Here is a 27216-nt window from a genome sequence, read left to right as displayed (position 1 = left end):
AAGAGTTGGTTCCGATGGATTCAGGTCGGATTAGGGCATGGGAAGCCGGAGCTCATCACTTCCAATGTGCTGGGCGCATTGCTTGCATTGCCAAGGCCACCATACCACTCACCAGGGTCGGGCCATGAGGCAATGAGAGAGCTTAGAGGCCTACTCATGTGGTCTTGACTCTCCAGTTTGCTACCAGGATGTTTCTAGTAATAATGTCCAACTGACTGCCCCAGTCCAGGGTAGTGTGAGTGTGTTATCACGTCACTCCCCAATCGGGACTAGCGCGGCGTGTGTATAACAGTGGGGGTCATCTTGATTCCACGTCAACCTTCCTCCCCGCCATCCCCATCAACATGCAGTCTCTCCCTCCCGAGCTGATTCTGCTCATTGTCGAAGCCCTTATTCCATCGAATCCACCCATCTTTCCCTGCGATCACCCAGTCACTCGCACTCTGCTCAGCCTAATCCTCACTTGCAAGCTGACACATCATCTGGCTCAAGACCTCCTCTTTGCCCATTGTCTATATCTGAACTCAGGCAAACGAATCCACGATGCCGTCACTCAAAGCAGCCTGTGCAAGAATCCTCCCGATGAGCAAACCAACCAAGACAAAGAAACTCGCTGCAGATCTCTCTACCTGGCCTTCCCCTCAGCACCAACCCTCACATTCAGATCAACAGACACACAAATCATCCAGCTCCTAACAACTTTCCGCACCCGAATCCACCGCCTGGTTCTTGATCTCCCACTGCGGAATCTTGTATCAGACAATGTAGGCGGAACAGACGACCCACTCCGCCAGCGCGAAATCACCCGCGCACTTTCCCGCCTAGAGGCGGTTGAGAAATTCTGTTTTCTGCGCGATGGTCTCGGCGCTGCACCATATAGACGCCCTTGGCTTGATACTTATGAGATCCATCTCTGGACGTTACAATTTGCTCTTCCGTGGCCACGGCTGCAGCGGCTGGCGATGTGCAACCCTTCTTTCGACGGCCTATTCATCTCCATGCTGCGACGGTGTCCCGGTCTCACGCATCTGGCGTTTACATGTCCAGTTATGATAGAAGATGGCTATGAGGACTCTGGGCTGGAATCGTTAGACGTTACACAAACATGGAGCCATCTAAAACGAGTGCTCATCATTCAAGGAGTAGGGCCTCTGCGAACGACAGAGTGGCGCGATTTCTGGGAGAGCAGGATGTTCATGCAGTACTCCGACCGCCGGGACTGGGAGCGCAGCTTTCTGGGGACGTTAGTGGTTGCCGTGCAGAATGCTGCGCGGTCTGGGTCGGGGGTCCAGTTTCGGCCAAAGCTGGTGTATATTGATGAGCCGAAGACGGCGCAGTTTGATGCGGAGGACTATGCAACTTTCCAGGAGTGGACGGGGGCTCGCGCGCTGGATGGGACTCTGTGGGAGTATCCCGGTTTAGTCTTTGATGCGGATATGCATGGAGACACTGCGGCGGCGATGTTTGCTGATGCGGGCAGTGGATCGAGGTCACCGGTCTATCAACTCTTCGACGACTGAATACTACCATACTCGTACGCGGAGTACCTAGGTAGAATGCCTCCCCGCGAGCCTTAACCGCCGAGATATCCCAAAATCCACCACTCTCTCAATCAGCGTGAAAGCACCGCATCGCATCCCCTCCGCGCATCACCACTCACTGTCATAGACACATGCACATACTCAAACGTGACATTGCTATAGTACGGCACTTGCCCGATAGGCAACGTGAAATCCGCACATCCCGCATACGAAGGCATGTTGCCGTCCATCCAATCTCCAGGAGGAAGCGTGACCCGGAGTCATCGTTGAGTTACTCCTTTGGAAAGGACGGAACGCCTCCATATCCGCTGATGTCGTATAGCACAATACTCCCTGAACACTGTTTACCATTTACCTTACTGAAAACAAAGTCCCGCCATGCTTCTGAGAAGCTCGACAAGGTGCGGGTGCTAAGCAGGGGTGCCCGTAAAACTTGTCCCATGGTCATTCAGGCCCCCTGGGCCTATACCGTACCACTGTTTTCCTCCCAGCGGCCTCCCTGAGCTCCCATTATCAAAAAAGCCAGGCTACCTACCCAATACCAATAACGGGCGAACAGATCTTGTTTACAACGCCAGTCGACACATTAGTCAGATTATCAACGCGCTGACTCAGCTCGTCCACGCGGCCCCTCCACATGGGGCTGAAATATCCCAACCTCAACAGACCGGAGTACAAGGACTCCGAGATGGTTTAACGTTATATACAATTGACATCATCCAGCTGCTGACAACCTAACCTTTCACTCCCAGTTCTTCAAATATCAAATACAGCTCTTCATCACGGTTCTATACTATACTAATCACCAACCACAATGGTCGTCGGCAACTGCTTCTGCGGCAAGATCAAGCTTGAGTTCAATGCCGCCCCTATCACATCTGTCAGTATTTCCTTTTGATAACCTTACCCGCATATTGAAGTCTTATATCTCGGGTCTAACATCGAGAGAGCAGGGTATCTGCTACTGCAGCGACTGCCGCAAAAACAGCGGCTCGCTATTCACATACAGCTTCGTGTTCAAGAACGACGATATCAAGGTCACCGGGACGCCGAAAGTAATCCAAAAGAATGCAGACAGCGGGAATACAATTAAAAACCATTTCTGCGATGAGTGTGGTGCGTCTTACCTACCTCCAACCAACAAACCATTCTCCGAAATCTACTTCTATAGTGGGGATATGTTGCTAAGACAGGACCGCCTCGGTATATAGGCACACCCCTCTATGGCACACGCATCAACGCCGACGGAAGCCCCGGGCAGGTAACGATTGTGCGGGCCGGGGTCTTCGACGACCTGGAGATGTTCAACCAGCTCCCGCCCAAGGCGGAGCTGTATGTTGGTGAGCGGGTGAGCTGGTTGTGTCCGGTTGAGGGGGCGGAGCAGTTTGTTGGGATGATATCATTGCCTTAGTTTTTGGGCGGCTAGAGATACCATAGTAGCTCCCGGAGTGGATCTTTTTTAGTTGGGATTTTTTATTACGGTACCTATGGACTGTCTTTGTTTTGCTTTGGAGTGACCGACTGAGCGGGCTTGGGGTTACCTAGGTAAGGGGTTTTATACCTGGACATTCATAACTACTTCAGTCGCAGTGGTGGGACTATCGTTGTACGCCTAAGATGACAGGGAAGTTGGGATGAGAATAAGAATGGGATGATCATAATGTTGGAGAATAATGCATTTAACTTGTAGCTTGAGTTATTGGATTGTAGAACAATGGGTGATAATATGATTCCATATACATTACAGCTATGGTACTAAAAACTTACTAGGACTCTACCTAGGTAGCCCTAACTCCGCAAACCCCCTGCCCATCGAAGCCCCGTCATGAACATCACATCCTCAATCCCTCAAAATCCACCCTAATAGACTCACAAACCTCATCAACAAACACTCCTTCCGCCTCAACCGGCAAACCCAGCGCCCCAACCTGCCAATTCACAGCAACCACCATACTACCCCCCTTCACACTAATAACATTAAATACTAACGGCCCACTAACTACATTCGCGGGTGTCGCAAAGACCATCTTCGTGATCTTGCATTTTGCACCTCCCCCTGCACCAGAGACACCATCAAAGACAAGCAAATTGCTCACCTCGTACGAACAGTCTCGCTGCTGTCCGACCTTCCCAGCAGTCCAGGCCCGAATACTCGGCACGTACCGCAGAAGGCCAATTGCTTGGTCGTGTAGGCGCGTCGCGCAGGAGGCAAGGTCTCTCGTTATCGCGGCTGCCGATGTCCACATTTCGTCGGATAACGCGGATGCAGATGCAGGCTCTTTCTCTGAGGTAGATGGATGTGGACGGGGACGAGGATGGACATCATAGTGCCCGGTAACATACAGACCCCAAGATAATCCCGGGAGACCAATCGACCTGCGCATATCAACCGCCGTGCCGGAAACAAAGTTCGTGATGGTCTTGTCCGGAAGGGCTTTGCTCAATGCGCGGACGATCATCTGGTGAAGTAGTCCCGTCAGTTTCGTCCCATGGGCCCTTGATACAATCAGCGCGTTCTCAACAGTTGGGGCATCAATCTCTAGGAGTCTGGTTCTGCTGCTCTCATGATTGGACGGATCGAAGAACATATCCGAGCCGGTCCACGTCCCTGCGTCGACGGTGGTGACTGCGGCGCGGAGACCGAGGAGCGAGCCAATCCATTTGGGCAGGTAGACTGCCAACAACGGACTAAGGAGGTAGGCCCATGAGATTGGGAGTCGGCTGGGGGTGTCAAAGGGTAAGGGGAGGTCCAGTTTAGATGGCGGGACTATCAAAGAGGCATTTTCGCTTTCGTCTGAAGAGGCGCTCTGCCATGCGTCGAGAAAAGTACGGTGAAAGGTATGCCCGACCATTCCATCGCCCAAGGTATGCGAGAAAGAAAACGCTACAAGGACGCGTTTTGCGCGCTCGTCTTGCGGTGGGAGAGGGAGGACAACGATGCGCCAGGGTGGGATGTCGGCTGGCCAGGGGCGGTCGAGGACTGGCTGGAGAAATCGTTCAATGGATTCATTCTCTGGTCCAAGGGTGATATTTTTCTCTCGAATGATTGAAATGTGGTTGCTGAGGTCTAGAGCCGAAACCTTTTGGAAGAATGGCTTCTCGGTATGCTTGTCCTTGACAACCACGCTGAGGAACGGATGTTCCTGGATGCAGTGTCTCAAGGGCTGAATGAACGACGCAGAGTCTTTGGCGCTAAAGTTTTTGTGCGTCACCTCGTAGACGGCTGCGATGACGAGGGCGTTGTAAAAGCCGAGATTCTCACGGCTGATGGTTCGGCGCTCATTGGGGCCTGCTTTGTTAGCCAATTTGGATGTCTTTCATCCGGAGCAGCGACTACATACTTGCGTATCTCACAGCCATCTCAATGTCACTCTTACTTTTATTCCTGGATCCGATCCCGGGCGTTCCAGTGGGATGTGGTCGGGAATAGAGCTATATAAGTACTTGTCTAGGGGCGGAGTCAATATCTAGCCAAGCCAATTGAATTTGCTCTTCTGATCACTACCTAACGGATGAATCAACATCCGCAATGCCAAGACTGCTAGTCCCCGCAAACATCTCCTATTTGGTACAAGATGAAATGGGCCAAATGGTGGTCGGACAATGAGCCGCAACAAGTGTGATCAAGCATGGATCGACTTGAAATTGGGCCTTTCTAATCAATGGATTTGCTGACAGGGATCATGGGATCTTTCGTTCTTCGAATTGAAAACATAGTACATAAATACTCCTGTCAGCCTGCTTCATTCCAAGTTTGGTGTTTGAAGGGTTCCAAGGTTCGTTGCATTCTCCAGGATGATTAGAAGCCACTGGCCGGAGATGAAGTACACGTTGACTGAGTAGATTAGCAGGACATCATCAGTTTCTCAGTAGCTGGCAGTATACAATAGATAAGAAATGCTAATCTGGCAGAGGTTATTAATCCTAGCAGATCACACGACAGTGTGCTGGGAAGAAACCCTAAAAAGCGCCTGTTCTCGAACAGAGCAATGATAGTATTCAGATCAAGATCATCATCATTTTATCAGGCTAGACAACTGCAAATAATGTCATTTATGCCTTGCCATAACCGGCTTTGCCTAATCATTGTCAAGTCATCCAGGCACCTTTCCAGGCACCAAGCCTCAGCTCTTCTAGCACGAGCGCCATCGGCTCCAGCTGTTCTGGAATCAATGTCAAGACCCAACGGCCTTCGTAGTCAACCTTCCGTGCCATCATGAATAGGTGGCTACATCAATCCACAATTATCTATCGTCCCTGTCGTTGTTCTTCATGCTTTATCCAGACCTACGTACTGATCTTCTGGTCGCAATGCTCCGAGCTTATCTTAAGCCCTAGGTAGGTATGCGATAGAGTAGTCCTTGATCAGCAACGGAAATCTGTCGCTGCTCACACTCGTACCAGAGTTCAGTGGCTTAGTATGCCATGGAGCAATCCTCCGGCCATATTCAAGCGCCGAAATCAAATCCTAGAGTGAAAGACTGAGAGCAAGCATACATTCTAGTAGTAACTGTCCATACAAAGTGTACAGAGAGTAAGGAAGGGCAGAATAGACGTACAAGAAACAGTAACACTTGGATCAGTATACGGACTACGGAGTCAAAAGCCTTGGAGATCTGTCATTGGCTCTTTGAAGTGGGTGGCGAAGCACCGTCTGTCATTATAACCATTATAGCAGGTTATTGTGGGCAGAATTATTTCGTAAACGGGTGGGGACCTTCCAAGCCTTCTGCAACGCTAAAGCGCGGGCCGGCGCAGCCTTACGGCGCTAAGCCGCTTTGGGTGGCAGACTGTAGTCTGAGGCTTCCTACAAACAAGCGTCACAACTACGCGCACGCAGACAAGCCCCTCATTTGTTGAATTATTCGTTGTTAACTACTAGCTAGTCCCTTCAACTGGCTGTCTTTATATCAGGCTGGACTGTCTTATAGCTCAGCAAACTGCCAGGATGCGATATCTGGCTTTGCTATGTGTTGAGTTTCGGCTGCGTGCCTCGAGGTCTCCAGAACCTGGTGCTGGAGTTGGAGATGTCCTAGGGAGTCCAGGCGGTAGAGGCTACATATTTTTGGCAGCAGTTCAGGGCGGTGGGTATGGTGTGGCTGATGGGGAGAAGGCTCGCGGCATCCATCAGAATTGGGATGAAGATAACGTGAACAACAGCCACAGCAAAGCGCAAGGCACAAGGGAGACATTTGACTGACCCATGGCGTGCACAGCCGCACTTGAAGCTATATTGATCTGTTCGCCCCTCCCCGATCTTTTCCTTCTTTCTTCTTTTGTCATCTCTTTTCTCTCCACTCCACCCTCTCTCCCCGCCACCTGCCATCTCCTACAATTCTACATCGACGCATCTTCAAAGGCCTACCGCATTGATTACTACTTTAGTATCTGATACATATCTCGAGTCGTTGGTATTTATTCACCTATCCTTTATTCTTGCCACCCTTTATCTCCTACAACTCTTCATCGATCAACACATCTCTGTTACACCTATCACTATTTATTGGTATCTTGCATTTAATCTAGAGCTATTATTCCTTATTCTCTATTTACCAACTGTCGACGACCCTCCTCCTACACTCTTCTACTTCTCCATTCACCCAGCCCACCGGCAAATTACTTCTTTGCCATGGAGCAATCATCCAGCAGCTCCCATCGCCCCGCTTCCTCGCCTCCCTTCCTACAATCACTGCCCACCCCGTCACCAACACCTGAGCCTCATCCACCGTCACTCAGTGTCTCCGCAACACATACTCTTCCTCAACAAATCTTGACATCGTCGAGTCTGCCGAGCGATACACCCACCACGGGCGTCCAGCAAAGCGGCGCTCAGATAGCCCGGCCCGGCCCGGTGAAAGCAAACGTTTCAAGGGGGAGAGCCCTCGGGCCATAGCATCTTCAAAAATCGATAGCGCCATCCAGGAAAAGGAGAATAGGCTTGTTTTCTGCGATCAAGAGATCGACGAGGTTGAGAGGTTTCGTGCCGACAGGGACAAACTACAAAGACTCGAGCATTATATTCGAATCGGCGATTACGCCAAACATATGATCGAAGTCTTGAGGAATGCACAGAAGGCGTGCGCAAGGTCGACGGGCAAGGCCGTCCTGGAAGAAGAATCCATACCAAGACCTAAGCAGTTGGATCTTGAGTTCAAGAATCCCTAAGGAACCAAATTTACGGAGATTATCCAAGAATGCATTGATTACTTGAAGGAGGAGGTTATGGAGACGCCAAAGGACTCAGACGCCCTCGACTTGGACTTGGAGCTTGTCAAATGGATCTTAAGCACTTACCAGGAGCGATGTTGTATAATGCATCCCAGCGTTGGGGAGGAGCTAAGCGCAGAGACACCGCTCAGTACAATCCAGCATATCACCCATCAAGATCTCTCCAGCATACCTGGCAACACAGAGGATGACGAGCTTTCGAGGCGAGTCATAAATCTCTTTATCCCCACCCGAAAGCTGCGGAAACTGTCCGAATGGAAGGGGCCGGAGCAACAGCAGCAAGAGAGCCCATTGCAGCAGTCTGAGCAGAACAGGGGAGGAGGTTGAGGCCGACGTAGAGAACGTCAAGGCAGAGGAGGTCGACGCAGAAGACGTCAAGGTAGAGGGGGTCGAGGTAGAGCACAGCGTGGGGGACACCGAGGGGGACATCACTGAGGGGGAGCTCGAGGAGGAGGCTGAGGAGGGCGCTCGAATTCAACGAATAGGATGTGGCGAGGTACGATTTTGCTAGAACTGTTGAAACTAGGTGCACTGAATCGGTGAAGAAAGCTAGGTGACAAGAACTTAGGATAGGATCGAATGAAACAGGCCAAGGTGGTATGTGGCCTAAAGTGCTACCTTACCTACAATTAGATACAAGACAGAAATCAAATAAAGAGAACAGGAGTTTATTCCCTTTGGGTTCTGCCACACACTAAGTTTCCAATGTACTGGGTTCTTTGCATACTCCGGCTCGGCAAGAGGTAACAATGATTGCCCTAGGAATTTATTGTCCTAAAAACATCTCGGATACTCGATGCTGCTCTTGCTCATGAGGCGTATGCACTAATGTCTCAACCACAATTGATCTAAAACTACCTGTCTAGCATAGTATTTCCATTGAACAAACACGCATAATGGCAATAAATACCCGACCAGCTCGGCCCAATCTCGCAATGGAAGCCATACCTACCATACCCATCTATTCCTTCTGTGTCAGTTTCCTTCCTCCGATCATCCAGCATCATGTCCACCAGCAAACGCATGGAGGCTCTCGTCAAAGCCCACCCTCCAAGCAAACCACCCCGGGTCGGCAACTACTACGCGGGCTGGTACCGCGCCCCCAACGGCGAACGCTACTTTGGCTACGGCACCGCCGTGGAGACCGGGCGAACCCACAGCGGCGGCTTCTACGTGGACGTCGAGCCAGTCCTCAAGAACCTTCCCGGCACATAATGGACCTTCTTCAACCCCTTCACCGACGAGGACATGCCCAGCGACCAGTACCCGGAGAACCGCGATGCGCGCTATCGCTGCGCGCACTCCATCCACCCGCAACGCGAGAAAGGACGGATCAAGCCGCCCGCTGAGGGGTTGCGGCCCGGCGCCATTGCCTACGGCACCTACATGTCCGCCAACCGCCTGACGCACCGCGGGATTGGGCGGGCCGTGCGGGCGCGCGTCGACCAGAGCGGCCACTTCCTCGGGTACTGAGTTGAGCCCATCCACGGCAGGTTCGCAATGTACGAGTCGCTATGCCTCGACGACATCTCGCCCGCGGCCCTCCCGCGCTCCGCGTACTCGGGCAGCGCGACGACGCAGGCAAATGAGAACCCGGCGCGGCCGAGGCGCAAGGAGACATTTGGGTTGTCGGCGTGGTACGGCGGGCTGCGGCGGCCGGGCCCCAAGAAGGAGCAGCCGGCGCTGGGGGCGGAGGCGGCAGGCGTATACTTTGCGCCGGACGGGCAGTGGTTTGCCGGGGTGGGCAGGGTTGTTGCGGTGGGGAATGTGGACGGACTGCCTGGCTCGGTCTGGACCTACATCTTTGTCGAGCCGATCCCGGGCAAGACCGGCTGCCTGCGTGACTATGACTTTTTCCACCCCGTCACCCTGGAGTGGATGGACGAGCTGCCCTCCAATCCTATCCCGGGGTGGCCTGCACTGTAGGCCAGCGGGCGTCGCTGCCTACCCCTTGGCGCAACCTCCCCGCCATTCGTCGACGCCCGAATATAGGCGAGGAGTACCATGGACGGTACTGTCCGCCGGATGCGCCGCGGCGTAATGTTTATATTGGAGCAGGGGAAGTTATAAAAACAGGAAATACTAAAAAGGGCCAGATCTGGGTGGATGTAAGGCCTATCCCAGGTAAGAGCAATGGTGACTATGAGTTCTTGGACCCCTGGACAGGCAAGAACATGTGGAAGGGTTATTATCCGGAAGAGTGCTTGTAAGTCGTAGCAGCAGGGCGGGTCCTTGTTTATTTAGATTTGTTCGTGTTTGCTGTTGGGATGCGGATTTTTTGCTTTATTATATACAATCGATGACCTAGGTATAGGTATCATAAGGGGGCACCCAACATGTTTCGACTTAGTTATACCATACTCTCTCAGACCCTCGTCTAACCGGGTGACAGCTTTACGATACCACGCATAGGTATACAATCACCAGAAAGGCACGGGCTTCATCGTCCAATCTCGCGGCACTAATGTCCACGGGTAGAACAGCAGAAGCAGGGCGACGGTTAGCTAATGCAATCAAGCACTACTACTATTTTATTCGAAGGCTCATTTTCGATTAAAGACCCGGATATTCATTCCATGTTATTAGCACTTGCATCCAGACTCAAGGCCTGCAGCTCCATTCTGCGACGGTCCGAAGCCAACAAGTACGTACCATACGTCTAGCGCTAGATGAGAAGGACTTACCTATTCTCAATCAATCCCGACCTTGATCTTCCATAAGGTCTAAATCATTAATTATCGTTCAATCTCCCGTTCTCTCTCAAAATTGCCTCTGGCCAGGAAAAGCGTCCTAACAGGCCTTGAAGTAACTGGTATGCACTGCTGCTTAGGTAGAGCTGTCCGTCACCAAACCCTAACTCGCCATCAGTGCCCAACTATCCACATCTTTGAACCTCAATGCGGGCTTCCACAGTCTGGAATCGCTTGCCATGTAGTAGCGTACTTCCGCAACATCCTATCCATGCGTGATTGAAGCTATGTGGGAATAACCATGTTTTACTTCGAGCGCTCGATGTCTCTCTCAGCCTGCCAATACCGGACTATTCTGAGCACTCGCTTTTCGTAAACTGTCTGATCCGGCGGAGAAGTCTTCATACTAAACCCGGGGGGAAAATGTAGAGGTGGGCATGGATCCATATATAAATAAGGTATATACTTGAATAATATTTAATTATTATTATAATTTAAAAGAATAGGAGTATTTAAAAACTTTATAAGCTGAAGGTAAAGAATATTTTATAATAATTAAAAAATGTAAGGCCTATTCTATACTGTATATAGCCCTTCCACAAGATTAGAGATATCCGCGAAGAGGTGCTTCGCGGGAGGCTGAGTCAGCACCCGCGCTGACTCAGCGCACACAGAGGATAACGTAATTCCCGGTCGGTCGGTTCTTCCCGATTGGTTGGTTGTTTTCCCAGCAACCCTAATACTCAAAGAACATTAAATTTAGATAACTCCACTAATTCTTATTTAAATTAATTATATAAAACATTATTAAAAGCGCGATAATGTGTTCTTATATAACCCAGCTCTCTGCATTTTAAATATCTTGGTGGGGCGCGACTAGGTTAAGTTAAAGCTAGCAGGGCACTTGCGCTTGACCCCCCCCTTCCTGCCTAAATTTTATTATTTCTTAATAAAATAAGATCTCGCGCTTCTTAAATTAAGAGGCTGTCTGTTAGTGTTATTTATTACTTAAATTATCCTTTTTTCTGCATATTATTTACTATAAATAAGCAGAGATCCTTGTTTTCCTAAGCCAGCAAGCTGGCATTGTAGATGGCTATCTCACACCCCTTTATAAATTAATCTAGTGCCTGCTTAAAGGGCGTTAACAGGCTTTAGGAGCCCTCCTTAAGAAGCTTTTTAATAAATAAAGCCTTTTAATTAACCTGGCGGACTGTATAGGGTGTACAGAGCTATAAGGAAGGAATTAAATCCCTATCTTTACTGGGAGGGGGTATAGGAGTTAACAGCTTTAACTTTAACTTATTAAGTACTATAGCGGGAGAATAGGGAACTATCCTAGTTACCCTAAATCCACTTTAAATATTCTCCTTAGTAAAGACCTTCTCGTGTGCTTTTGGATAGGCCTTTAAGAAATCCAGCTTGTTAATAATATTGAATCCCAGGCGCCCTTTTTACTTAATAATCCCCCTATAAGCGCGCTTTAAGGGACTAAAACAACCAATATTAAGAGGTTGCAGGAGGTAAGATAAATAAGAAGGCATGTAAAATAGTACTATATTATTTTCCTTGCAAGCAAAGTTAAAGGCAGGCGTCAGGTGGCTTCCGTGCCTGTCCAGAACTAGGAGGGAGTACCCCCCTGTCCTCCGCCCTTGTATAGCTGGGATAAAGCATTTTTAAAGCCAGCAAAGGCCTATTATATTTATAGTCTACTTATTATCACTAACTTTAATTCTTCAGGCTGTAGGGAGAGAATATTCCTTGAACTATCCCTTAATATAGCGCTTTTCTTTAAAAATAATGGTGAAGGGGATTAACTAACCTGTTAAATTAACGCATTTAATAGTTATAACCCATTCTTAATTGCCTGGCTATATAATTTATGGCTTGCCAGGCATCTCCGCTCGAGCTACCACCTTTATAATTATAATAAGCCCCATAGCAAACCCAGTTTTATTAAAATTATAAATATCTTTGTTAAGTATTTTATGCTTAACTTTAACACGCTGTAGCTTATTAAAATATTAGCTAATTAACTTAGGATCTTTATATAAAGCTCTTTAATAATTAATTTTTTAAGTAAACCTGGATTTAACTTCAGGGTGCCTTTTTGTAAACTCTGTTACCTAGTTTTTTTTAATAGGCGGATACGGCGCTAAGGAACCAGCATTATAAATAATTTAGGCTATTTTACAAACTCTGCAGGGCTTAGGGGCTGCTCCATGTATATTAAATAATACTATCCACGCTATTAAGACCTCTTCTTGTTATAAGGAAAGTTAGTGCCTGGGATTACAGAGTTTTGCTTAACTTTATTAGCCCTCTAGTCTTTCTTTAAGTGTATTTATAAAAATATTATATGCACGCGCTGCAGGCGTAATTTTTAAGTATTTTTTATTTTTTAAATCTTATATTACGCAGGCAATTCTGCCCTCTTGCTTAACTAAATTTTAATTCTTTTTACGCGCTTTTGGTGGCATGGTGGTTAATTAAAAACAAAGGCAGGATACGCGATGAGTTTGTTGGGGAAAACGACCGACCGATCGGGAAGAACCGACTGACCGGGAATTACGTTATCTGTCCTCCGCGAGGCCAGAGTTCTGATCCTCAGCGTTAATCTTAATATTCCTATTCTTTTCTGGAAATGAATATCCACAAGCCTCTTTTAAGGTGTATTACACTCTTTCACACTATTCGCAACCCCTACTAAGGCCAAGGACCTTATAAAAAATAAACATAATAAAGCTTTTATAGATTTCTAATATATATATTTTATTTTTACTTAGGTAGTAAGTTAGAACTATTTTTTAATATAATTATTTATATTATGTATATATGGTTTAGCTTTACTAAGCCTTAGCTAAACTTAACTATTATTATATGATAAGGATTTAGTCAACTTTCTTTAGAAAAATAACTAGTATAAATTTATATTATTTTTAGTTTTTTTACTTAATATTAATAGTTAACCTTATTAATAACTTATAAGTTTAAACTATTTTTATAATATATTATTAAGTATAACTATATACTTGATTAATCTATTCTTTTTAGCTATTTTATATTATTAAGTAAGATATATATATAAGGCTTAAGTTATATTTGATAATTTATTATTTTTTTATTTCTAAGGGTTAATATAAAAAGCCTTATTTTAAAACTTTATTTAAAATAATAATAATAGGTAAGATATCCCAAGCCTATTTAAAGTAAAACTAGTTTAAAGAAATATTAAATCGAAAAAAAGTATTAAATTTAATAATGATTAGGCTATTTAAAGCTATAAAATAAGGTATATAAAAAGAAATTAAATAAAACTAATAAAACTAATAAAAAAGGGTTAAAAAAGGGTTAAAAAAGGTAATAAAAAGGTAATAAAAAGGTAATAAAAATAAGGAATTATAAAAAATAAATATTAAAAGAAATAAATATTATAATTTTAAAAAATATGAATACCTAGGTTATCTTAAGGGTTGCTCTAGTTAAATCCTAGTATAATATTTCTATAATTATAGCTTTGATAAAACCTAGCTATACTAAATTAGGTATAAATCTTGGTTAAAAAGATACTAAAATCAATATTTAAAATTACTATTTCTAGCTACCTATTAGCCAAAGCACCTTAATACCGCAACCTTGAGCACCTTGCAGCATCATATATCATGGACGCAAGCTATTTCCTCCAGGCCCGCGACTTGTCCTGGAAATGGTCTTGCTTGACTTCGCTTGCGCTGACTTCCCGACTGCTAGTGCCCGACGAGGAGCGAGTCGAGCTCGATGGCATCCTTCTAGCGGCAGCAGAGGCGGCCATGAAAATGTCAAAACTTCGAACCATGGAGCTCTGGAATGGACGAAAGGGACTGACGATGTTCTTCAGATACCAGGCAACTGAACGAGAGCAGTCTGTTGTGATTACTTGTATGGGGACATGATACTTATTATGCGGCCTTCTATGGTTCAGGCTTAAAAAGACGTGGCATTGAAGCATTATGGCTATGGAACTGTTGCAGTCGTCCAGGAGCTGCTTGATGCTGGTGTCGTCATGTCGCACAGTGATGCGATTGCCCATCTGGAACTGGTAAGCCAGGTCGTTCGGCCAGTTTCGTTGAAGCAGATTTGGATGGAGCACTGGATCCGAGAGGTGTAGCTGCATAGGTAGGTACATCCTGGCTCATGATACTTTAGAGATTACTCACCTGAGCGGCAAGGTGAGTTGAACGGCGGTTAAGGTTGGAGCACACAAATTGATACATTATAGTCATTATGACTTTCAGCCGTTAAGCAACCCAGTATCAATACTAAATCTATCTCTGGGCGATCATCATCACATATAAACTCCGTGGAGTCTGCTGTACCTCATGATACTGGCCTCATCCCAGCTCTGCCCGCTCAGAAGACATTAGTTCACTTGTTGGTCTCTCTGTTCCCCCTGTGATAAATCACTCTGACCTCAACTCATGGCTATAGCTCCGGTTATGATACCAATAATCCGCAGACACCTGCGTCGCCAGTGTTTCCGCCTGTGACAAGCGCGCAGGATGCTTATACACATTTAGATTTAACCCCTTAAAATAGAGAAAGCGGCGCGAGCCTGTTACTCTGCCTGATCTCCTAAATCTCGCTTTGTCGCGCCCTTCGCCGCTGCCGCCGCCGTTAGTAAAAGAATATTCCCACTCCAAGAGCTACCAGTAGTAATACACCCAGCGGCACGCCGAGCCTGATTCTAATCCTTGCTAATCTTAAAAGGCCGCTTGACTTTCCGTCCTCGGCATCTGTGCTTGTCTCGCTGGGTGAAGTCGTCGATGTCGCGCTGGCGCTTGCGCTTGTCGTTAGTGTCGTCGTTGCTGTTACCGTCGTTGTGGATGATGTCTGCGTCTCCGTCTCCAATTAACTTCTGGATAATTATACTCCACCGGCTCCGGGTCATCCGTATACCTCTTTACCACCCCGAACTTGACGCTCGTGATATTATTCCTGTATAACTCGCCGTTGTGCGACGTACAAGCCGAAAACGATTTCTGGGGTTGCACATACCCGAGCTGAGTTGAGGCTGAGCATGCAACGCCTTCCATTCTTCTATTTCCCCTGCAACGCGGGAGCCAGTGAGGAGCATAACAATCTGAAGCCAGATTCTCAGCAGAACGGTTGATTGAAAGACCACTGCTCCGAAATCTACGAAGCTGCATATAGCAGCTACACCCCTTGTTAAGAGGAATAGGACAATCTTATACAAAGTTTGTGCGAATTTATCTAAAGACAACGGGATCCAAGTACGTACAAGTAAGTGGACCCAATCCCTCTATTCCATGCTGTATAGACGATCTTTACAAGAGCAAAGCCCTAAGTACTGCTCCCCAACGGAAAGCTCCGCCAATCATCCTCCCATCTCCTCGAATCCTTAGGCTAAAGCTCACGAAACACCCTCTTCCACATTCCAGGCCTAACCCTCCCGCTCTCGCGCAGCCGTCTAGCCTTGATCCCTATTTCCATCATGTCAATGTCAAAGTCACTGGAAGCATTCCCTAATACAAGTGCAGCCCGCCTCGTGCATTCCCACTGCCGCGCCATAACCCCCGCAATGCCGGCTAGCTTGTACGGCAGTGCGCCGTCGGCATACGTGATCTTGAGTGTCTGCAGCGAGCGCGCACCGGCATTGACAATATACGTGAAGATCTCGCGCGCGAGAGGATGATCCATCGCCGCGTTGATGAGCATCCGCCGCGAGGGCCCACTAGCAGCGTCGAAGGACCCGGATGTCCCGTCCGTAAGGTGGAATAGAAGGACGAGATCAGTCAGCCGGCTGAACCCCAGGTTACCAAGGGCATTGTAGATACCCATCTCGTTTGCGTCGCCGCGCGAGCGGAGGAGGGGGATGCGCAGGGCTCGCAGGTTCGGGCACCGCGTCTGGATCTGATGCAGCCGGTCGATGGTTATCCAAGCGCCTGTCTCGGCGTAACCCGCACCCGCGGGCGATACCAGCGAGAGCGTGTGCAGTGACGGCCCGTGGTTCGTGAGGAGGGTTTGGAATGCCTTGTCTAAGACTGGTACGCCGGAGAGGTGGACATTTTTCAGTCGGAGGGAAGCCCCCAGGCAGACTTGAAAGAAAAGAGCTAGCGGTTTCGTCGAGACGAAGGGCTTTAGCTGGGCTGTATTCCTCCGTGTCGCGGTCCTCGGGGTATTCTAGATGGAGTGCCAGTGACTGCAGTCGGGTGAAGGTATGGTTGTGCCTGTGCCTCCTGCACAACAACATCAGGACGCCCGCTTCAATATCCCAAAGATGCAACGTCTCCAGCGTGGAGAAATCAAGCATCCCCTCCGACGGCGCAAAGTACTGCATCTTTGCCGGGCTCAGACTCCAGGTCTGTAAACGCACTGGGCGGGCGCCAGGGACTGGTCCAACTGCTTCTACATCTAGGTTTGAAGGAAAAAAGCCACGCCAGGGCGGTCTCCCCCGCTGCACAGCGTGAGCGTACTCCAGACTTGCCTGCAGCGCGCCGTGCATGACATACACTGCTCTTAAGTTCGGCGCTAGGCCCGCGGCCATTGCCCTTACTGCTTCGGCGTTGTACTCCACACAGCCGTTTGTGTCGTATTGCGAGGCGGGAACAAGGATGCTAGTCAAGTTTAGGGACGTCGCTAGTGCATAACCACGGCTGTTAAATATTAACCGAGTGGCCTGCGTCCTGGTGCAGGCTGGGCATCTTAAAGGCGCGGATGTGCAGTCTGCAGGACGGGAGCGTCTCATGTAGGATTTCTAGCAGGGACAGCGGGAATTAAGATGCGCAGGCCCAGGTTAGATCTTGCAGACTAGATAACCGGCAAAGCAGATCCTCGAGAGAGTGCCATGTCTCCTCGGGTTCGTACTGTGTCTTGCAGTCAAAGAGGCGGGCAATGAGCGGTCTGTAGCGCTGGTCCGTCGGGGTCAATTCGTCTGCGGCTTCTTTGTAGTCTGGGTAGTTTCCAGACGTGACCTCGTTGATGCTCGGGTATTCTTCGATGAGTGAGAGTTCGCGCACAGCGGGAAATGCAGCGTTGTTCTGCAGGATCTCGGTCCAGTGTTTGGCCTTGTCGTTGAGCGCGGTAGGACTAATCGTAAGGGCTCCACTACTCCTTTGGATGATGATTGAGAGGCAGCTGAATCGGTGCTTGACAGTGAGAGTCTGACATTATATATTGACGAGGGCCAAGTCGTATACATCGCCGGCATATTCGCATATCCGGTTGAGGATTTCCACCGGAAGAGATAACAGGGAGCTCATCCTGAGCCCGTCGTAGAAAGAAAGTGCAATCCGGAGAAAGCATGGCACTGTAGACGCCCCGCGGCCCCTTGCCCAAGACCTGCCAAGATCTTGCCCCTCGTCTCTTGGGCCCAGCCGGCGGCGTATTCGGACTATGGGTTCTGGAAAACGATAACCCGTCTAGGTCTCCTTGACAATCACCTCCGCAGCATTATGGTGCCATATACGGCTCCAGCCCCAAGTCGGTCGCGTTCCAGGGCCACGAGTTGCAGCTTGAGCTGGAGCTTTGGACGAGCGACCATGCCATATACCGTGGGATATAGCTGAATTATTCAATGCCTAGGGGTGAGTGCGGGTTGGCTGCGCGAGAACTAAACTTGGAATACACAGGGCAGAGCTGAGCCGGGCCGAGGGATGCCATAATTCTGAAATCGTATGCTTGATGGATTAGGTGAAACTCTTGCGGTTGATGTATTGATGAAATGATCTATGTACATCTGGATCCAGGAATGTCACAGGCAACACATCACGCAAACCAACCCCTACGGGAAGACGCAGGCGCCACAAAGACATCCTCGATGGAAGGCGTGCATCACGAATAACTAAGGTCAAACAAGCCCATCAAGTCGACGCCCATGAACTGCAGCTCGTCCTGCATGGCAGCGTCGACATCCGGCAGGCCGGAGAGCATCTCATCCGGATCCTGATCGCGGCCTTGGCCTTGACTGCCATACCCAGGGACAGCGGAGGTATTCGGCAACGGCAACGGCAGCGGCAGCGGCAGCGCGAAGGGCAGATATGAAGACGCTGTCGCTGTAGATTCATTGCCGCCCGTGCCGTCTGCGCCGTCCTGCGGGACTCCCTGTTGTTCTGAACCATTGGGAACACAGTTTGCAGCTTCTGTGTTGGTATGAGTCTGTTGGTATGGGCATTCAGGCGCAGACGCCGACGCAGATGGCTTTGTCCTCGTCTCGTTCCCTTCCCCTGGAACCGGTGAGCTGCGTGCACCCCGATGCAGTGGATGAGGTGGCAGGGTAAGATGGAAGCCGGAGCTGGAGCTGGAGCCGGTATATAGATTGCTCGCTGGATATGTGGCAGCGGCCGCAGAGGCAGCAGCAGCAGCAGTAACAGGACGGGCATTATGCCTAATATCCGCCACATACTGCCTCGCAAGATGCGCAAATTCCGAGATCAGACTGCCCGGCAGCACCCCGGTGCTGGCGTACTCGATGCGGCTGAAGTGGCCGCTGGCGACGTCGAGGAGGGCAAGGTTGAGGCTTGTCTCGGCGTGGCTGGGGTTGTGGATGACCAGGTCGAAGAGGACCATGAGGGCGGAGAGGGGGGTGAGGACGAGGATCCTGCGGGCACAAGAGCACTTAGCAAGCGGAAGGTGCCTGGATGGGACCTTGGAGGGTATTGGGTGTACCATAGTGGTGTCGACGGAGAAATCTCAATGTAGCTCGTCAGTTCGAGGACACTGCGGGCCGTCTGCATGAGCTCCGTCTTGAGGGTGAGGGGGTGCGTGGTGTTGGCGTCCGTGGGCTCGTTCTCGCAATGTAGGAGCGTCCAGGTCAGCGTTAGGCAAGCGGAGTGGTAGTAGTACTGCGTGCGGAGGGCGATCGCGACAGCGTGGGGCTCGAGGAGGAGGCGCGGACGCAGAGGTTCGCCGGGACGGAACCGCGCAGGGATCGAGAGCCGCCAGGCTTCCAGCTCCGCCTGGAGCTTGGTGATGGCGGCGCAGCGGATGGCCCAGGGGCGGGGCACGGAGGTGATGGCCAGCAGGCGGCTGTGGATTTTGGAGGCGAGCCGGGCGAACCGGAGGAAGCTGGTCAGCCAGTCGTGGTCGCTGAAGGTCCAGAGACCGGAGGTTGGGAGGGGGCAGCTGATGTGGGAATCTTGGAGGGTCTGCCGTGGTCAGTATGACGGGTGCGGCTGCAGGGTAGGGCACGCACCGGGACTTTGCCGCTCGCAAAGCACGAGGTCTTCTCCATGTAGTAAAGGACCCAGAAGGTGCGTGCGGCCGTGTCCGACGCGGGGCCGAGTCGGTTGATGCCCAGGCTCTGGGCCAGGGTGGCTGCTTCGGCGAGGATGGCCGACTCGAGGCCAAAGCCCGAGATGGCCTGGCAGAAGAGGGCCTGGGCCGGTTAGCCAGGGTTACGTGACGCCAAAACGGGCAGCGCACCAACGCCATGAAGGCCTGGAGGTACGTAAGTGATCCCCGCAGAAAGCCGATATCGCGACACAGCGACATGGACCGCTCAAAAAAGGCCCACGAGGCCCCGGTGCGGGCTTCGTAGCCGCCGCCATCGCTGTGCTGACAGCCTACAGCCACCACGGCGTAGTACAGACAGGCCCAGGCCTTGTCGGCGGCGAGATCCTGAGTGATAGTGGGGGCGAGGGCACGCTTTTCGAACTGGGAGCGGTCGACGAAGGGAAAGAAGGGGTGGACCTGCTCCATGTATGCTGGAAGAGTCAGTACTGGTGTCCGTAGCCGGGAAAGGACGCACTTTCGATGTACTCGGTGACTGGAGCATGCTGGGTGTGCCCGGTGTCGACATCTCGAGGAAAGTAGCCATCGGCAACAGCACCAGCAGGAGAGCTCGAACTCTTCAACTTAGCTGCGATCACGGTGCGGATGGCTTCGAGGAGGCTTTCCAGCTTGGTATGGCCGAGGCGCTGGCTGATGGCGCGGACGCGTTTGGCGGGAAAGAAGGAGATGTTGGGGCTGGGGCCTGGCTGTAGTGAGCAGAGGAAGGTCCAGCATGATTACGTGCACATACCGAGAAGCGTCGTCAACTATGTGCGGTCAGCAGCAGGCAGAGTCGAAAAGGGGGCAGCTTACCTGGTCGTTACTGGTCGCACCGCAGGGCTTGCCTATAGGATTGCGCTCGAGGAGATAGTCGATGTAGAGGCCCGGGAACCCGGACCCGGCCTGCAGCGCAGTCTCTACTGCGGCTGGAGCAGGCAGAGACAGAGCAGCCGGGGGATGGGTGGGTGGATGTGCGATCACGTCGGGGTTTCGTCTGTGCCGGCGTTTCTGGTAGCTGAAGTGGCAGGGGAGGTTGCGGCTCTGCAGACATTAGGAACGACATCCGCAGGCTTACATGGACCTACATGGCAGTAATCGCAGGCCACTTCGGTAGGAGAGTCGGCCAGTTCTGACGATGTTAGACATTGATAAGACGTAAGTTGAGGAACTCACGGCAGCGGCTCTTCCGGGCGCGGCAGCGGTCGCAGGCTTTGTGGACGAGACCCATGGTGAGGGAGTGAGGATCACGGAGACCGGGGCTTCGGAGGGAGATATACGGGGATCAGGATCTTAATATAGCGCGGTTAATCTAAGTGTCGGCGCCGAAGTGGGGGGCTGACGTCGTGAGCGAGCCCTAATTCCGCCCCGAGGCCGAGCCGCCGATGGGCCCTTGGGAGGTATAAGATACTGCTGTCACCGGTATGCACTCTGTTCCAGCTGGATTCCCATAGCCACAAGCACAATGGACTCCTTCGATTCCAGCCGGACGGTCAACCGGCCCCATACCCATGCCAGCATCTCCGCCGAGGGCCAGGAGCGGATCGTGCAGCTGGCCCGGACCCTCACCTCCCAGTCCGTGCCAGCATGCCACGACCAACAACCGTCCAGTCTATTCGACGGCAGCAATCCAAAGCTGGACCCGCAGTCTGGCCAGTTTGACGCCGCCCACTGGGCTCGAACCTTCCTGCAGTCGTCCACGGCAGACCCTTCCAGACCCCCGAAACGCAAAGCCGGCGTCTCCTTTCGCAACCTCCACGTCTCTGGCGTCGGCAGCCCGGTCGCTTATCAGAGTACCGTTGCCAGCATGGTTCTCAAGCCGCTGGATCTGGCACGGGCGCTCGTCCATCGCCGACAGCGGAAGATTCCTATCCTGAAGCAGCACGACGGCCTGGTCCGCAGCGGCGAGATGCTGCTTGTCTTAGGGCGGCCGGGAAGGTGAGCATATCCCCTAGTCGAGAACAATGCTAACAACAGCAGTGGCGTCTCGACCTTGCTGAAGACCATCGCTGGGGAGACGACAGGGCTCCAGCTGGACGGATCACCCGAGCTCAACTACCAAGGTGGGCAGCCACGACTCACCACCTCACATAGCTGACCCCCCTTTCACCCGGCTAGGAATCCCTCCACGAACAATGCACCGCGAGTTCCGCGGCGACGCCATCTACCAGCCCGAGACGGAGGTGCACTTCCCCCAGCTCACCGTCGGCCAGACCCTGCAGTTCGCCGCGCTGGCCAAGACGCCTGCCAACCGCATCGCCGGCGTCTCGCGCGAGCAGTATGCAACCCACCTCCGCGACGTGGCCATGGCCGTCTTTGGCATCTCGCATACGGTCAACACGAGGGTGGGCAATGACTTTGTCCGGGGGGTCAGCGGGGGCGAGCGCAAGCGGGTCAGCATTGCGGAGGTGGCCCTGGCTCAGAGTCCGCTGCAGTGTTGGGACAATAGCACGAGGGGCTTGGATAGCGCGACGGCGGTGGTGAGTATTGTATCTTGGTCCGATATGCGGGTTGGCTGAGCAGACAGGAATTCGTCCGAACGATCCGGCTTTCGGTGGATGTTCTCGAGACCGCAGCTGTCATTTCGCTCTACCAGGCGCCTCAGCAGACTTACGATGTCCGTCTTCCTTTCTATTATGCTTTGCAATACTGACTCCCGTACAGCTGTTCGACAAGGTCGCCGTCCTCTACGAAGGCCGCCAGATCTACTTTGGCCCCATCGACGCAGCCAAGCAGTACTTTGTGGATTTGGGCTACCAATGCCCCAACCGGCAGAACGTGCCTGACTTCCTCAACTCTGTGACCAGCCCAGCGGAGCGCAAGGTGCGGCCGGGGTTCGAGAGCCAGGTCCCGAGGACGCCGGACGAGTTTGCAACGCGCTGGCAGGAGAGCGCGCTGCGAAAAGCCCTGCTGCAGGAGATCGCCTTGTTCGAGGAGCAGTACCCCCAGCAAGGGCCGACAATGGAGGAGTTTCACGCTGCGAGACAGGCCGAGAAGTCTTCGCTCATGTATGTTCCCCCAAGAGTGGTGTGTGGGGGTGCAGGCTGACGTCTTCAGGACCCCCAAGTCGCCGTACACCATCTCAGTCCTCCAGCAGGTTGCGCTGTGTGTCCGCCGGGGCTTCCAGCGCATTCGCGGGGATAAGAGCTTCTTCATCGTCACGGTGTCAGGCAACTTCCTCATGGCCCTGCTGCTGGGGAGTGTGTTCTATCAGCTGTCCGACGACACCGGAAGCCTCAACAACCGCTGTGTCCTGCTGTTCTTTGCCCTGCTCTTCAATGCCTTGAACAGCTCGCTGGAGGTTCGTCTTCTTTATCTTTAACCGCTGCAGGTGTCCTGCTAAGTTCACCCTTTAGATCCTCTCCCTCTACGTCCAGCGCCCCGTGGTAGAAAAGCACAAAGCCTACGCCTTCTACCACCCGCTCTCCGAAGCCCTGGCCTCGATGATCTGCGACCTCCCCTGCAAGATCCTCAGCACGCTGGCCCTCAACATCCCCCTCTACTTCATGAGCCGCCTGCACCAGACGGCCGGCGCCTTCTTCACCTACCTGCTCTTTGCCTTTGTGTCCACCCTCACCATGTCCTCTATCTTCCGCACCATCGGCCAGTCCACGCAGACCATTGCCCAGGCCCTCACGCCCACCACGCTGCTCGTGGTGGGACTGATCGTGTACTCGGGTTTTATCCTCCCCGTGCGGGACATGCAGGGCTGGCTGCGCTGGATCAACTACATCAACCCGCTGGCGTACTCCTATGAGTCCATGGTCGCGAACGAGTTCCACGGGCGCTCCTTCCCCTGCGCGAGCTTCGTGCCGGCCGGGCCCGGGTATGAGGGGCTTACGGACGAGGAGCGGACGTGCTCTGTTGCTGGGGCGGTTGCGGGGAGTAGTCAGTTCAGCGGGGATGCGTATGTGTTGGCTAGTTATGAGTACGAGTATGCGCATGTATGGAGGTACGTACCCCAGGGTCCTTGTTGGGCATTCTGACGAGTATACTCTCCCCAGGAACCTCGGCATCTTGATCGCGTACATCGTCTTCTTCACCGGCATCTACGTCCTGGTCGCCGAGTTCATCATCGCAGACAAGCCGCGCGGCGAGGTCCTGGTCTTCCAGCGCGGACACACGAGCGAGCTGGAACAGGCCAAGACGCAGGCATTTCAAGACGAGGAGGCAACGACAGGATCAGTCACGGCCTCCCCATCGACATCCACCGAGAAAAGGCCCGTCACCCTGCAGAAGCAGAATGGCATCCTGCACTGGAAAGACGTCTGCTATGAGGTCCAGATCAAGGGCCAGATGCGGCGGATCGCTGACCATATCGACGGCTTCGTGCGCCCGGGGACCTTGACTGCGTTGATGGTGCGCTATGCCCTACCATACCCTAACCACTCTCTGAAGGGACGCTAACAACCATGGCAGGGCGCATCTGGCGCCGGCAAAACAACCCTCCTCGACATCCTTGCCAACCGAGTCACCACTGGCATTGTAACAGGCGACATCTGCGTCAACGGGCGGCCTCGAGACCCTTCCTTCCAGCGCCAGGTCGGCTACGTCCAGCAACAAGACGTGCATCTGCAAACGGCCACAGTCAGGGAAGCGCTCCAGTTCAGCGTGTGTCTCAGACAGGCTGCGTCCGTGCCGACCGAGGAGAAGCTCGCGTATGTCGAGGAGATCATCACCCTGCTTGAGATGGAGGCCTACGCCGCGGCGGTTGTCGGCGTCCCCGGGGAAGGGCTGAACGTCGAGCAGCGCAAGCGGCTGACCATCGGCGTAGAACTGGCGGCTAGGCCGGACCTGCTTATCTTCCTGGACGAGCCGACGTCGGGCCTGGACAGCCAGACGGCGTGGTCGATCTCTGCCCTGCTGCGGAAACTCGCGGACCACGGGCAGGCCGTCCTGTGTACAATCCACCAGCCGTCTGCGATGCTGTTTCAGCAGTTTGACCGGTTGCTTCTGCTGGCCAGGGGCGGGCGCACGGTGTACTTTGGGGATATTGGTGAGAACTCGCGGACGATGGTGAAGTATTTTGAGCGCCACGGGGCCACGCCCTGCGCGGACGAAGAGAACCCGGCCGAGTGGATGCTGCATGTCATCGGGGCTGCCCCGGGGAGCACGGCCATCTGCGACTGGGCCGAGACGTGGAGGGCGAGTCCGGAGTTCGCACGTGTTCGTCGTGAGCTTGAGGAGCTCGAGACTGCAAAGATACACCCCGTCGACGCCCAGCAGCAGACCGTATCCACCTACGCTGCTCCCTTCCAGACGCAGCTACGATTGTGCACGAAACGCGTCTTCCAGCAGTACTGGCGCACGCCGTCGTATCTGTACAGCAAGCTCCTCCTCTGCTTTGGCACGGTGAGTCCAGCCTCCTATCTCATCTCATCATGTTGCAACCTGCTTACTATGTATGGTACAGGCCCTGTTCATCGGCCTCTCCTTCCTGCAAACCTCCATCACTGTCCTGGGTCTGCAACACCAAATGTTCGCCATCTTCATGCTGCTCGTGATCTTTGCCTTCCTCGCCTACCAAAGCATGCCCGCCTTCATCACCCAGCGCGACCTCTACGAAGCCCGCGAGCGCCCCTCCAATATCTATGCCTGGCCCGCCTTCATGCTCGCCTCCATGGCCGTCGAGATCCCCTGGAACAGTCTCGCTGCGATTCTTATCTACCTCCCATTTTACTATCTCATCGGCATGGATCGCAACGCCAGCATCACGGATTCACTGACGCAGCGCGCGTGGCTGATGGTCCTCCTCCTCTGGACGTTCATGCTGCATTGTGCCACGTTCACCAGCATGATCGTGGCAGGTGCAGCGACGGCCGAGGTCGGGGCGATTATTGCGCTGGTGCTGTATTGCATGTGCTTGATATTCTGCGGGTATGTCCCCTTCCCTGCAACAACCCTAACATGGCCCATCCATCCACTGACACTTCCACAACAGCGTAATGGCCTCCCCCTCCGCCCTTCCAGCCTTCTGGCTCTTCATGTACCGCGCCTCCCCACTAACCTACCTGCTCGGGGGCATGCTCGCGGCCGGTCTCGCGCGAACCCCCGTAACCTGCACATCGCTCGAGCTAATCGCCGTGCAGATCCCGCCCTCTGCCTCTACCAACGAAACCTGCGGCACATATCTAGCGCCGTATATGCAGCTGGCCGGCGGGGAGGTCTACAACCCTGATTCCACGGAGACATGCCACTTCTGCCCAATGGCGTCGTCCGATGCGTTTCTGGCGTCTGTGGCCGTGAAGTATAGCGAGCGATGGAGGGACTTTGGGCTCATGTGGGTATACATCGTTTTTAATGCGGTGGCTGCGCTGGGGCTGTACTGGTTGCTGCGGGTTCCGAAGGCAAAGGCGTGGAACATGGGATCGTTGTTGCGGTTTATTAAGGGGCGGAGATACCTAGGTAGAGGAGGCGGTTGGGCCACGGCCACCACCCAGGCGGACGGATCAAGGGATATCGTACCTACCTAGTTCAAGGCGCAGCGCGTATGGCGGGCAGTTCAAGAGAGATCCGACTAGTTCTAGTTGTTTTTGACATTGGAAGTCTTTTTCTTTTGTTCTTGTTCTTGTTCTTGTTTTTGGTAGTCCGCCGTGCCGTGCTTTTGCTTTCGCCTTGCCAGCTTACTGTGTATGGTATATTATACCCTACCGTCTTGAGCTGTGCCCTGAGTGCGCGGGTCGGCCCAAGAGTAGGTAGTAGGTAGTAGGTAGGTGGTAGGTGGTAGGTGGTAGGTGGTTACCTAGCATACTGATCAATCAGGACCATGGACAGTACGCTCGTGTACATCCCTACCCTTCGGTGGCACCATGTCCCTGGGTAAGACAAGCCGCCCTTAAACTCTTGCACCTGCATGGATTATTTTCAGAGTTGACAATCGCAGCGGATGCTACTCCTAAAACAGAAAACCGCCCTTTGGTCTGTTACCTAACTCCGCGGCAGTATACTTCTAACCTTGCATCTTGCTCGCGGTTCGCGATCATGGCCGCTGCGGCCGTAATAAATATAATATAAATAGTGTAGGCCTTAATTTAAGCTATACCCTTAGATTAGCTAGTACTATTGTGTCAGGGAACGCGGCCAGCGCGGACTGACGTCAGCCAATAGATCTGTTATAACAATACGGTATGACTGGGTGTCATGTTAGAAACCGGAGTCATAAAATAATCTATTTTAATTATATTAAAAGTATAATGCTAGTCTAGAAAGGGATTATAGTTATATTAATAATATAATGTTATTAAATTATTAATTTAAAATATTATATCGCCAGTTTAAAATATTAAATAAATAATTGAATAAAAACCATGTATTTAAAAAATTATTTTTATAGTATTAAATAGTTTTAATTACTATTTATTATTTTTAAAAATTAAGCTACCCTACCTTTTAGTTTTTATTTAGTCTTTTATATAAGCTCTTTAACCTTAAGACTTGTACCTTCTACTCTTACACATAGAATATCCTTAAATCCCACTGGTTTAAGGCAGATC

At 51.8% G+C, this 27216-nt stretch overlaps 9 protein-coding genes across 9 annotated transcripts; 6 read left to right on the top strand and 3 right to left on the bottom strand.

Annotated features, from left to right (window-relative positions):
* Positions 1–344: 344 nt before the first annotated feature.
* BDW74DRAFT_179563 (uncharacterized protein) lies at positions 345–1520 on the top strand (the record flags this gene model as incomplete). The annotated part of the gene is made up of 1 exon (XM_073729494.1): positions 345–1520. One exon carries the CDS (start codon positions 345–347, stop codon positions 1518–1520), a length of 1176 nt encoding a protein of 391 aa, XP_073582293.1.
* An 879-nt stretch (positions 1521–2399) lies between these two features.
* Positions 2400–3218, top strand: BDW74DRAFT_155765 (GFA family protein; the record flags this gene model as incomplete). Its single annotated transcript, XM_073724887.1, has 2 exons — positions 2400–2657; positions 2753–3218. Coding segments are annotated over 2 exons (458 nt in total), but the record flags the coding sequence as incomplete, so codon positions are not given.
* A 155-nt stretch (positions 3219–3373) lies between these two features.
* Positions 3374–4901, bottom strand: BDW74DRAFT_179561 (uncharacterized protein; the record flags this gene model as incomplete). The annotated part of the gene is made up of 2 exons (XM_073729493.1): positions 3374–4830; positions 4883–4901. 2 exons carry the CDS (start codon positions 4899–4901, stop codon positions 3374–3376), a joined length of 1476 nt encoding a protein of 491 aa, XP_073582291.1.
* A 2862-nt stretch (positions 4902–7763) lies between these two features.
* BDW74DRAFT_179560 (uncharacterized protein) lies at positions 7764–8984 on the top strand (the record flags this gene model as incomplete). Its single annotated transcript, XM_073729492.1, has 3 exons — positions 7764–8017; positions 8070–8265; positions 8688–8984. The coding sequence occupies 3 exons, from the start codon at positions 7764–7766 to the stop codon at positions 8982–8984; spliced, it is 747 nt and encodes a 248-aa protein (XP_073582290.1).
* A 33-nt stretch (positions 8985–9017) lies between these two features.
* BDW74DRAFT_179559 (uncharacterized protein) lies at positions 9018–9695 on the top strand (the record flags this gene model as incomplete). The annotated part of the gene is made up of 2 exons (XM_073729491.1): positions 9018–9235; positions 9263–9695. The coding sequence occupies 2 exons, from the start codon at positions 9018–9020 to the stop codon at positions 9693–9695; spliced, it is 651 nt and encodes a 216-aa protein (XP_073582289.1).
* A 4426-nt stretch (positions 9696–14121) lies between these two features.
* On the top strand, positions 14122–15350 carry BDW74DRAFT_179558 (uncharacterized protein; the record flags this gene model as incomplete). Its single annotated transcript, XM_073729490.1, has 4 exons — positions 14122–14377; positions 14470–14537; positions 15035–15111; positions 15206–15350. The coding sequence occupies 4 exons, from the start codon at positions 14122–14124 to the stop codon at positions 15348–15350; spliced, it is 546 nt and encodes a 181-aa protein (XP_073582288.1).
* A 512-nt stretch (positions 15351–15862) lies between these two features.
* Positions 15863–17718, bottom strand: BDW74DRAFT_179557 (uncharacterized protein; the record flags this gene model as incomplete). Its single annotated transcript, XM_073729489.1, has 4 exons — positions 15863–16500; positions 16556–17112; positions 17324–17604; positions 17656–17718. The coding sequence occupies 4 exons, from the start codon at positions 17716–17718 to the stop codon at positions 15863–15865; spliced, it is 1539 nt and encodes a 512-aa protein (XP_073582287.1).
* Positions 17719–18289: 571 nt separating this feature from the next.
* Positions 18290–20954, bottom strand: BDW74DRAFT_179556 (Zn(II)2Cys6 transcription factor; the record flags this gene model as incomplete). Its single annotated transcript, XM_073729488.1, has 9 exons — positions 18290–19055; positions 19124–19602; positions 19650–19832; positions 19880–20160; positions 20205–20429; positions 20478–20493; positions 20540–20767; positions 20812–20855; positions 20900–20954. 9 exons carry the CDS (start codon positions 20952–20954, stop codon positions 18290–18292), a joined length of 2277 nt encoding a protein of 758 aa, XP_073582286.1.
* Positions 20955–21188: 234 nt separating this feature from the next.
* Positions 21189–26654, top strand: BDW74DRAFT_185970 (uncharacterized protein; the record flags this gene model as incomplete). The annotated part of the gene is made up of 12 exons (XM_073731162.1): positions 21189–21661; positions 21704–21786; positions 21842–22203; positions 22251–22340; positions 22388–22731; positions 22781–23024; positions 23080–23675; positions 23728–24082; positions 24143–25075; positions 25137–25600; positions 25665–26061; positions 26628–26654. 12 exons carry the CDS (start codon positions 21189–21191, stop codon positions 26652–26654), a joined length of 4368 nt encoding a protein of 1455 aa, XP_073582285.1.
* Between the last annotated feature and the right edge of the window lie 562 nt (positions 26655–27216).

Source organism: Aspergillus multicolor (genome assembly GCF_047715735.1).
Source record: "Aspergillus multicolor strain CBS 133.54 unplaced genomic scaffold BDW74scaffold_18, whole genome shotgun sequence".
Lineage (NCBI taxonomy): Eukaryota > Fungi > Ascomycota > Eurotiomycetes > Eurotiales > Aspergillaceae > Aspergillus > Aspergillus multicolor.
The sequence above is the reverse complement of the archived record's forward strand: the minus strand, read 5'-3'. Positions and strand labels throughout refer to the sequence as shown.